Here is a 10886-nt window from a genome sequence, read left to right as displayed (position 1 = left end):
GTGAAGGAGAGGGAGGTGGAGGAGAGGGAGGTGAGGAGAGGGAGGTGGAGGAGAGGGAGGTGAGGAGAGGGGAGTGGAGGAGGGGTGAGGAGGAGAAGAGGGGAGTGGAGGAGAGGGAGGTGAGGAGAGGGGAGTGGAGGAGAGGGAGGTGAGGAGAGGGGAGGTGGAGGAGGGGTGAGGAGGAGGAGAGGGGAGTGGAGGAGAGGGAGGTGAGGAGAGGGGAGGTGAGGAGAGGGAGGTGAGGAGAGGAGAGGTGGAGGAGAGGGAGGTGAGGAGAGGGGAGGTGGAGGAGGGGTGAGGAGGAGGAGAGGGGAGTGGAGGAGAGGGAGGTGAGGAGAGGGGAGGTGGAGGAGGGGTGAGGAGGAGGAGAGGGGAGTGGAGGAGAGGGAGGTGGAGGAGAGGGAGGTGAGGAGAGGTGAGGAGGAGGAGAGGGGAGTGGAGGAGAGGGAGGTGAGGAGAGGAGAGGTGAGGAGAGGGAGGTGAGGAGAGGGGAGGTGGAGGAGGGTGAGGAGGAGGAGAGGGGAGTGGAGGAGAGGGGAGGTGAGGAGAGGGAGGTGAGGAGAGGGGAGTGGAGGAGAGGGAGGTGAGGAGAGGGGAGTGGAGGAGAGGGAGGTGAGGAGAGGGGAGTGGAGGAGGGTGAGGAGGAGGAGAGGGGAGTGGAGGAGAGGGAGGTGAGGAGAGGGAGGTGGAGGAGAGGGAGATGAGGAGAGGGGAGTGGAGGAGGGGTGAGGAGGAGGAGAGGGGAGTGGAGGAGAGGGAGGTGAGGAGAGGGGAGTGGAGGAGAGGGAGGTGAGGAGAGGGAGGTGAGGAGAGGTGAGTGGAGGAGAGGGAGGTGAGGAGAGGGGAGGTGGAGGAGGGGTGAGGAGGAGGAGAGGGGAGTGGAGGAGAGGGAGGTGAGGAGAGGGGAGTGGAGGAGAGGGAGGTGAGGAGAGGGGAGTGGAGGAGAGGGGAGTGGAGGAGAGGGAGGTGGAGGAGAGGGAGGTGAGGAGAGGGGAGGTGGAGGAGAGGGGGAGTGGAGGAGAGGGGAGTGGAGGAGAGGGAGGTGAGGAGAGGGGAAGGGGGAGGTGAGGAGAGGGAGGTGGAGGAGAGGGAGGTGAGGAGAGGGAGGTGAGGAGAGGGGAGGTGAGGAGAGGGGAGGTGGAGGAGAGGGAGGTGAGGAGAGGGGAGGTGGAGGAGAGGGAGGTGAGGAGAGGGGAGGTGAGGAGAGGGGAGGTGAGGAGAGGGGAGGTGGAGGAGAGGGAGGTGAGGAGAGGGGAGGTGGAGGAGAGGGAGGTGAGGAGAGGGGAGGTGGAGGAGGGGTGAGGAGGAGGAGAGGGGAGTGGAGGAGAGGGAGGTGAGGAGAGGGGAGGTGGAGGAGGGGTGAGGAGGAGGAGAGGGGAGTGGAGGAGGGGTGAGGAGGAGGAGAGGGAGGTGAGGAGAGGGAGGTGAGGAGAGGGGAGGTGGAGGAGAGGGAGGTGAGGAGAGGGGAGGTGGAGGAGGGGTGAGGAGGAGGAGAGGGGAGTGGAGGAGAGGGAGGTGAGGAGAGGGGAGTGGAGGAGAGGGAGGTGAGGAGAGGGGAGGTGGAGGAGGGGTGAGGAGGAGGAGAGGGGAGTGGAGGAGAGGGAGGTGAGGAGAGGAGAGGTGAGGAGAGGGAGGTGAGGAGAGGGGAGGGGTGAGGAGGAGGGAGGGGAGGAGGAGAGGGAGTGGAGGAGAGGGAGGTGAGGAGAGGAGAGGTGAGGAGAGGGAGGTGAGGAGAGGGGAGGTGGAGGAGGGGTGAGGAGGAGGAGAGGGGAGTGGAGGAGAGGGAGGTGGAGGAGAGGGGAGGTGGAGGAGAGGGAGGTGAGGAGAGGAGAGGTGGAGGAGAGGGAGGTGAGGAGAGGGGAGGTGGAGGAGGGGTGAGGAGGAGGAGAGGGGAGTGGAGGAGAGGGAGGTGAGGAGAGGGAGGTGAGGATGAAAAAGCAGCCTCCACCTCAGAGCAAAGCCTGTCCAAGGAAGGGGGCGTGACCTTGTCCTTGGGAAGACCCACAGAGCACTCCTAGGCACACGCCACCCTGCTGAGTTGTTCGTCTACACTGCATCACGGGAGAGCTCTGCTGGGCCAGGTGTCCCTGACTCAGTCAGCCTAGGTGAGGACCCTAGCAGCCCCTAGCAGCCACCAATCAGCATGAGACAGGGAAGTACCTGGGGTGCCAGATGACCCCCAGTAGTCTACGGTGGCTGATAACGTGTTGGGAAACCCTGTAGTTCAGCATTACGCCCCTCGTGCCTGAACCCATCAGTTCAAACGAATCCCCCTCTTGTGCTGAGCAGTCGCCCCTACCCAACTCGTTCCCGCCAGTGACTGTGCTAATCATGTTTGAGAGTTGTGTGGTGATTTGCTAAGGGATGCTGTGATGTATGTGGGTCCCTGCCTTCCCCCAAGAGTGTGTAAAACTGCTGCAAACCCTGGGCTCGGGGCCTCTCAGCGTCGCGGAGGACTGAGCTAGCTTGCAATAAGCACCTCTTTGCTGCTGACATGGATCTTGGTCTCTGGTGGTCTTTTGGGGGTCCCGAATTCGAGTATAACAAGGAGAGGGGATGTGAGGAGAGGGGAGATGGAGGACAGGGGAGGTGAGGGGGGATGTGATGGAAGGGAGATAAGGAGAGGAAGGTGAGGGGAGGAAGGTGAGGGGAGGGAGGTGAGGAGAGAAGAAGGAAGTGAGGAGAGGAAGGTGGCGGGGAGGGAGGTAGAGGAGAGAGGATGAGAGCAGAGGAGAGGGGAGGAGAGGAGAAGGCAGGAATGGAGAGGACAGTGGAAGTGAAGAGAGGAGAGGGAGGTGAGGGGAGGGAGGTGAGGGGAGGAGAGGACAGGGGAGGTAGAGGAAAGAGGAGGGGAGAAGGGAGCATGAGAGGGGAGGGGAGGGGTGGGGAGGACAGGGGAGGGGAGGGGAGGGGAAGTGCAATAGAGGGAGATGAGAAAGGGAGGTGGAGGGAGAGGAGGTAGAACAGAGGGGAGGTGAGGAGAGGAGAGGAGACGGAGTGTGTGGAGGGAGGTGGGGCAGAGGTGAGGTGAGGAGCTGGCCACAGGGTGTGGGGAGGGTGGCTGAGCTCCTGGTGTCCCTTGGGGTGCTGATGGCTGAGAGGGGCACAGGTCCCTGCAGTGGGAGGGTCATATCCTCAGTCGCAGCCGTCCAGGCAAGGGATCGGCTGGGACTAGGAGTTGGTGCTGAGGCCGGGGACCCTCAGCGGGGTCCAGAGAGGCCACGGCAGGACCTGTGCACAAGGAAGAGCTCATGATGCTAAGCTCACTCTGCCAAGAGGACGCCCCTGGGTCATGGACAGCGGGATCCCGTGGATGGCACAGACCTTGCCAGAACTGTGTTTGCAGCCTGCTGAGGGGTGGGGTCTGTTCTCCCCTGGAGGGAGTCTCTGGAGTCGCCCTGGGGATCTGCCCTTTCCCACCTTGCTGGTAGGTGTCAGGGAATCCCGAGGCTCAAGGCCTCCAGACAGTGACCTGCCTGTCCACAGCTACCAAGGGACGCAGCTCTGAGTGCCATCCTGGGGGCGCCTCTACTTGGCACCCTCCCCTAGCCAGCACCCAGGGCTCCTGGGATATGCTGCAGAAGGTGGAGTGGGCACCTGGATGTGGGGAGGCCTTTGTCAGCAAAAGTCACCCCACATCCTCTCCCTGCTGGGCTGCCCAGCTGCCCTGGCCCTTCCCACTGCATCCAGTAGGAGGCCTGCTCTCTTCTCAACTTGCTTTCCCTTGTGCCTTGGCAATGGTGCAGACCGAATCTCAGAAAGAAGTCAGGCACACAAGCACAAACTGCCCCTGTGGTGGAACTCCCCGTGAGCGTGCAGAGAAGCCGTGGGGCTTAGGGTACTGCTCTGTGGAGAGGTGTGAGCAGAGCTTGGGAGGTGGGCAGCCAGGCTGAGGACCTGGCACATGTAGGGAGGGGTGGAGGTTGGGAAGGAGCTCTGGGCCTGGTGATCATGGGAGAAGGTGCCTTTACATAGCTATGCAAACCCTCTGCCTCTCACTAAGTGTCCAGAAAAAGCGCCTGGGGTGGGGAATTTGCAGCACTTCTTCCACGGCTGGGTGACCCCAGGACAGGCAGGGCAGTGATCAGCTCTGCGCAAGCTGGAAAGTGCTGGGGGGTGAGCGGGGGGGGGGGGGGGGGTGAGCGGGGCCTGCGGCTGGTGCTGTGCAGGCCTCCCTGGGCAGTGGGCTTGCCTGCTGGAACACTGGACACCCCCCGGGAGGCTCCTGGCCTGGCTCTGGTGGGGGGATCCTGGGAATTTCATCCTGTTTTGTTTTTCCTTTCTGCCTCCCCATTCTCTGGAACAAACCCAGTTGCCATGGAGACTGCTGTTGCCAAGGCAGCGGATTGGCCAGCGCCTGGGGTGTGGAGGCTTCCTTGGGGTCCAGTGGCATTGTCAGCTGGCACTGCGGAGCCAGCAGCAGCATGGACAAGGCTGGGGCGGATGTGTGGGCGGACACCTTCACCCAGCTGATGGCCCAGAAGAAGCCCCAGGACCTCTGGGTTCTGCACCCTGAGGAGAGCCTGGTCGCTGGGGACCTGGAGGGCGGCGGTCTCCAGTTCCAGCTGAAAGGGCTTTCAAGGTGCGGCTGAGGGCAGGGAGGCCTCGGGTGGGGTCCTGGGAAGGGGAGAGGCTGAAGGTGCCTCCCCACCAGTTCTGGGTCACGCTTGGTTCCTGAGGACAGGCTGCGGCCAGGCTGCGTGTAGCCTAGGTGTCACCTGCTCTTGTCCCCAGCAGGTGGGTGGGGCCAGGAGTTCTAGGTGCAGTGAGACCTCAGGGCTGGGAGGCCAGGGCCCTGTTGGGGCAACCTGTGGTCTGTTCCGCTCACTCGCGCCCCTGGCTCGTGCTGCCCTGGGGCAGGGGAGCCATCTGTATCCAGGGTGATGCTATCGGGTCACTCTGGGATTACCAGGCAGGGAGGGGGTCATTCTGCCCTTTGACATGAATGCCACAGCTTCCTGCACCATGTGTCGGGTCCTGGCCTGTCCAGGTGTGGGCGAGTGGTTCCTCTTGAGCTGCACCTGGAAGCAGCACACTGCTCTTCCAGCAGGCCAGTCACACTGTTCCAAGTCACTGTGCCCCAGCCACCTTGCATGTCTGCCCTGGGACAACCCCTCCAGCAGTCCCCCCAGTTTCCATCACCATTCAGGGGAGGACAGGGCCTCCTCCTGCCTGATTTCTCCCGTCAGCTGACAGGTCTCTTTTGGGATGTGGACCTGCCAGGGCTCAGCTCCCAGCGCCCCACATCTTCTTGCTCCCGTCCACATGGCTGCCTCCAACAGCGCCAGGCTCCACAGGCAGGGCTCAGCCAGCGGCAGGAGTTCCCGGCCTCTCAGGAACAGGCATAGAGTCCTGGCGCCATGCTGGTGACACTGTGGGCTTTCTGGGATTTCAGAATCTGGGGCTGTAGGCAAAGGCGGTCAGACCGCCGTTTGGCCCCCCTGTGGACAGAGGCTCGAGCAGCTCACACGCAGCAGAGGAGGTGTGGGCCTGCCTTAGCCGCAGGCCTGGCTGGCTGGTGGGGGAGGGCTGAGGTTTGAGGTTTGAGTGGGATGTGAGGCCAAGGGCTGTGGGGCGCCGGGCAGATGAGCAGTCTGGGTCCCGGCAGAGCACCGAGAGGCCCAGCTGTGGGGCCTCAGCAGCCCGCCTGCCCTCCCCTTTCTCACCTGTCCCTCTTCCCCCACAGGCTCCAGTGCAGCCGCTGCCCGTGGACCTGGGGCTCTGCCCACGTGCACACCCTCTTCCACCTGTGCTGGGACGGGGACAGTGGCCAGGGGCTGGTGAGGATGCGTGTGTGGGGCCAGCAGTGCAGGCTGTGCCCCTTGGACACCCTGGCAGAGTGCCAGGTGAGCCCTGCCAGTGTCCACATCTTCCTCAGCAAGCTGGTCTTGTTCATCCTATGGAAATGCTATGGGGACAGCAGCGACCCAGGGCAGTGCCCTGAGATGGGCCTCGGGGACTGCTGTGAGGCTTGTGATCTAGGGCGCTGTTTCCTGCAGCCAGTGCCCGACCCTGCCCAGGGGCCTGTGGTCAAGAGCGTCAGTGCCAGGAAGGGCAGGCACGCTGTGAAGGGCTGTGGCTCTGCCACAGAGGCCAGTGGTCAGCAGCTGTTCATCCACAGCAACGGCCCCACACCTGCCACCGTCCCCCTTCTGGTTGTTGACTTCAGTGAGGACCTGTCTCCTGAGAGTGATGGCTTCCTCAGTGGGGGGGAGGGCACTATAACCATCTCTTTCTCCCTTGTAGGTGGCCACTGGAAGGGCTCCCTTCCAACAGCTGGTGGCCACCAGCCACCCATAATTGGCCAGGGCTCCATCTGCCTCTCTGGAAGCTCTGTGGCCGGGTCTGAGCACAAAGGCACCCCTGTGAACCTCAGCGCCCCCATCTTCCACCGCCGAGGGCTGCCGGGCAGTATCCAGAGGGCCTTTGCATTGAGAGGCTTCCTCTTCAAGGGCCAGGGCTTTGTCCTGATCCCCAGTAGCAGGGCCTTCAGCCATGGCCCTGTCACTCCTGGGAGAGACCCACCCCTAGTGTCCTATATCATTGGCCTCATGGCTAATGGGGAGGGCTCCATCACTTTCCCCTCGTCCTTGGCCAGTGTCATCAGAGGCCAGGACATGGTCACTGACTTCACCCAGGGCAAAGGGCAGGAAGGCAGGCAGAGCTCTGTCACTCACAGGGAAAACCACATTGAGGACCCCACTGTCAGCGCAGAGGGCTCTGTCACCTTCCCCTTCGTTGTTACTGGTGATACCAGCGATGAAGACCCTCTTATTAACATGGTTGAGGCTGAAGAAGAGCAACAGGGCCAGGACCTGGTCACTGCTGGCCACACCCTACTTCTGGAGAGTGGAGCAGCTGGTTCTGTCCCCATCAGCCAGGGCTCCCTCACCATCCCCTTCTCAGTCTTTGGTATCATAAAGCACAAGGGCCCCAGCTATATGGTCAGCGGTCTCCAAAGCCATGGCTTGGTCACCTACAGCTACTATCAGAAGAGACGGCTGAGGTCCAGGCCTGTCAAGTCCAGGTGTGGCACCCACCAGGAGGAGGACTTCTGCTCCCACAGGCGCCCTGGAAGGCAGCGCACTAAGCCCTCGGAGGACTTCTGGATCTGCATCTCCTTGACCATCTGCATCTTGTGGCTTCTGTGCATGTACAGGCTGAACCTCGGAGACCTCTAAGCCGACGGCTCCCTCTGGCGTCTATGTGGCTGCGCTAGCAGGCATGGCTGGCTACCCTCCTCTGAGACCACCCGGCTGCCAGCCAGTGCCCACTGATCTCCCCCATCTGTTCTCTTTTTTGACTCCAGTGCTGTTTAGGGGGTCTGTTGTGAGGGATCTGACCTGTGCTTGTTTGTTCCGGAGTTTATTTGTGTCAAACTCCAATAAAACGAAAGGAAAAAAAAACCCCAAAACAAAAAACGGTCACTCTGCTCCCCCAAGAGGACTGAGGGGTAAGCAGGTGGATTCCCGTGCCTGGGGAGGGGCTCTCCCCCATCTCTCCCTCCTCCCTTTAGGGGCCTCCTGCACTGCACCCCACCTTGCTTCCTTTTTCCGGAGGCCCCGCGAGCTCCTGACTGTGTGCATATTTTGCATTGGGACAGGAACCTGGGAAGAGGTGTGGGGAGTGGCCACGCAGGAGGGTCATGCCCGCACCTTCAGATGACGTCAGCGGGGGCACACCTCCTGAAACCCAGTTCCCTTCCCCGCACTGCGGGCCCTGGGCCCTGGGCCCTGGTCCGGTGCGCGGACTTGCAGCAGGCTCGGCTCCCGCCCCCAGCTGTGCAGCCGGGCTGACGACCGACCCGGAGCCTCCTCTCTGAGACCCCCACCCAACCAGCGCACCCTCTGCCCCGTCCTTTCTCCCTGCAGTGCTTCGGGAATGAGGCCCGCACACCCTCCGCGCGACCTGTCCCCAAAGGGCTATCATCTGGGCAGGGGAGGGACTCCAGCCTGTGATCCCTCCGCATGGCCCAGGATCGGGCCCCCCTTGCCTGCGGGGGGCTCCAGGACAGATGAGGGGAGGGCGCTGCCGGCGCACACCGGGGCCACAAGCTCCAGTCCCACCCCGCGGCCGCCAAGTCCCCCGAGCCCGACCAGCCCGGACCCGGGACCTGTCGCGGGCCTCTTGGGAGGACCTCCTCCAGTTCTGGGCAGCGGGTAAGTCCCTCACTCCAGACTCGGGCCTCTCCCGGGGACCCCCTGGCTCAGGACCCGGGTGTGTCCCCGCCCCCTGACCCCACCTAGGGCCCCTCCCGCACCGCCCCCACTCCCGGCAGCACCCTCGCCCCAGGCCCCACTGCACCTCGTGCTTTCCTGTGGCGCCCCCGTGTGGCCCCTTTGCCGCATGGCAGCCTGCTCGGCGGTCGCAGGATGGACCTCTGGTCACTGATGTTGTGAAGGTGCTTCTGGGTTTACTCGGTTGATTTCCTTAAAACCCAACAAGCTGGTACGCACCCTCAGTATCACTATTAGTTTTCATTATACTAATAATTAATATTAATTAGATTTCACTAATGGAAACGAGAGCTACTGAGGCAGGCACACGGATTCTGGCAGAGCTTACTCAGTATTTCAGCTGTTTTGAATACTGCACATACCTACCTCACAATGGCAGTTGAGGCAGAGGGCAGTAACAAGCCACTGCAGGCCTGGGACTCAAGTTCTGTAGGCATCTGAGCCTCCACCCCAGTCCCCACTGGAGCCTTCACAGGAGCTTAAATATGGTGCAGCAATAATCACACTGGGTGACCAAACTGATATAGAGACATCAGCAGCCATAGGCCTAGAACGGAAGACACTCACAATGAGAACAACCTTCTGGGCAAATGAGTTTCCTAGAGACGGGGCTCCCTGCCACCAGGCCCCTGGCACTTGTGAGAGCAGGTGCACCTCCACTGGAAGGGTCTGGTGCACTTCCCATCACGCTGTGGTGGACAGAGGGAATGTGGTTTCATGCACCTGTGTGAGGGTTGACTCACCTGCAGAGGTCTGTAACTTCTCGCTGCAGGGCTGGTGTAGGGCCAGGTTTGTCATACAGGTGGACGGGCAGGTCTTGGACTGCGGTGAGGCCATGGAAGTCCCTAGAAGGATCATAGTGGGTTGAGCTTTGGTCTTGGGTGGCCTCAGGTAGCTGGTGGCCCTGACAGAAAAGAGGACAAACCCACCCTGGACTCTCATGAGAGGTCCTGGCTGGAGGGGAGGCTGGGGATTCCGTCTCTTCTTTGTTCTACTTTTATTGTACTGAGGATTGAACAGGGGCACTTAACCACTATGCTACAGCCCCAGCTGTTTTAAACTTTGTTTTTCAGTACTGAGGATTGAACCCAGGGCATTGCAAATGCTAGTCAAGCACTCTACACTCCCAGTAATTTTTTTTTGAGAGAGAGAGAAGAGAGAGAGAGAGAGAGAGAGAGGGAGAGAGGAGAGAGAGAAGAGAGGAGACAGAGTTCTTTTTTAATATTTATTTTTCAGGTTTCGGTGGACACAACATCTTTATTTTATTTTTTTTAATGTGGTGCTGAGGATCGAACCCAGCGTCCCGCGCATACCAGGCGAGCGTGTTACCGCTTGAGCCACATCCCCAGCCCAAGTTTCTTTTTTTATATTGAGACAGGGCCTTGCTAAGTTGCTGAACTTGCAATCCTCCTGCCTCAGCCTTCCACATCACTGGGCTTACAGGCCTCCCGTGCCCAGCCTCCCTTCCCTTTTGGGGGCCTGGAGTCTTGCATCCCTGTGCAGAGGAGGCAGGGAGGGGCTGGACCCTGGGGCACTTCCTACATTGGACTCTGTCTTTGGGATGCCTCCTGTTGAGGCAGCTGTGCCTGTCTGCTGGGATCTGTGCTAAAATGGGGGTGTGCTGCGGTTTCTCCAGCACACAGAGCCCAGCCACTTGGCTACATCCTTACCTTTCCCTTGTTGCCCGAGCGGGGCCTCCTAGGGCACCCGATGATGGACATCTGCAGGTGATGGTCTGAGTCCCTGTGGCTACTCCTGTGGGCAGCCTGAGCACTCAGGACCCTGGACACAGGTCACCAGTGCCCTCACATGGGACCAAAACTCTCAGAAATGTTCTGTCGGTGGGACCAGTCCTGGGGCAGTGTTGGGTCCCTCCAGGGAGCACCGTGAGGGTGCTGTGTGATCAGCACAGCACCTGCCCATGGGGGAGGCCTGCCCAGCCTCCACAGCTACAGCTGGCCTGGGCTCTCCCGGTCACTGGAGCGAGAAACTGGGGGAGTGCAGGGAGCCTCCATGGATCAAGAAGAAAATGACTTAAACCCAGTTCCAGAACTAGATAGCTGATGGAAACCTCCATTCCTCATCCCAGGACTGAAGCTGGCCCCCGCCTGGGCACTTGGCGAGGAAGCTGGATGACCCTCTGCAGCACAGCCAGGCTCAGATGCCCTTTGTGGAAGTGTTCCATACAAAATGTGTTCGCTGCTTTTCTCTTAGTTGAAAATCCAGAGGACAGCTTACTCACTGCTGTTGCAGAATTTGTCTGCATGCTAGCCCAGTCCCCATCTGCAAGAGTGGCCTGAAATTGCCTTCTGGAAAGTTCCATGGGGGCCCTCCTGAGAAGGGTGGGGAGGGAGTCTGAGACAAGGCAGATGGCCATGGATATGTCCTTCTGGTGGGGTCTGGAGTGGCCTGCTCTGCTGCCACCTTGCATGAAGGTAAGGAAGGGAGTCTTTGCGACAGGTGGGAGCAACTGGAATAAGGGGTGATTTTTCACAGCTGCCTCCAGCTCTGCATTTCTGCTATGCAGCAGCATGGGGAGCACCTGCTGGCTACTGTCCCTCCCAGCATATGTCCAGCGGCAGCAGCAGCAACACTGACTGCAGGCCTCTTGGCCAGGCAGGGCTGTGAGTGGCTGTTCTGCAGGGGAGG

General features: G+C 60.9%; 1 protein-coding gene and 1 long non-coding RNA gene across 2 annotated transcripts in view; both read left to right on the top strand.

Moving 5' to 3' along the window:
• Positions 1–4424: 4424 nt before the first annotated feature.
• Positions 4425–7356, top strand: Rtp5 (receptor transporter protein 5 (putative)). The gene is made up of 2 exons (XM_027951716.2): positions 4425–4582; positions 5687–7356. The coding sequence occupies exons 1-2, from the start codon at positions 4425–4427 to the stop codon at positions 7179–7181; spliced, it is 1653 nt and encodes a 550-aa protein (XP_027807517.2). The 3' UTR covers positions 7182–7356.
• Positions 7357–7720: 364 nt separating this feature from the next.
• Positions 7721–10886, top strand: part of LOC114105304 (uncharacterized) — a 55254-nt gene continuing 52088 nt past the window's right edge. The window contains exon 1 of the long non-coding RNA XR_011709192.1: positions 7721–8159. This is a non-coding gene — a long non-coding RNA (uncharacterized lncRNA). The remainder of the gene's footprint in view (positions 8160–10886) is intronic.

This window comes from Marmota flaviventris, chromosome 11, assembly GCF_047511675.1.
Source record: "Marmota flaviventris isolate mMarFla1 chromosome 11, mMarFla1.hap1, whole genome shotgun sequence".
In the NCBI taxonomy this organism is placed as follows: Eukaryota; Metazoa; Chordata; class Mammalia; order Rodentia; family Sciuridae; genus Marmota; species Marmota flaviventris.
This window is presented reverse-complemented; position numbering and strand designations above follow the sequence as displayed.

Bases quoted from the DNA above. Each gene is read 5' to 3' on its own strand.
- Rtp5 (XM_027951716.2), top strand. From the start codon at position 4,425: ATGGACAAGGCTGGGGCGGATGTGTGGGCGGACACCTTCACCCAGCTG. The intron at 4,583-5,686 runs GTGCGGCTGAGG...CTTCCCCCACAG, and splicing joins CAGCTGAAAGGGCTTTCAAG to GCTCCAGTGCAGCCGCTGCC.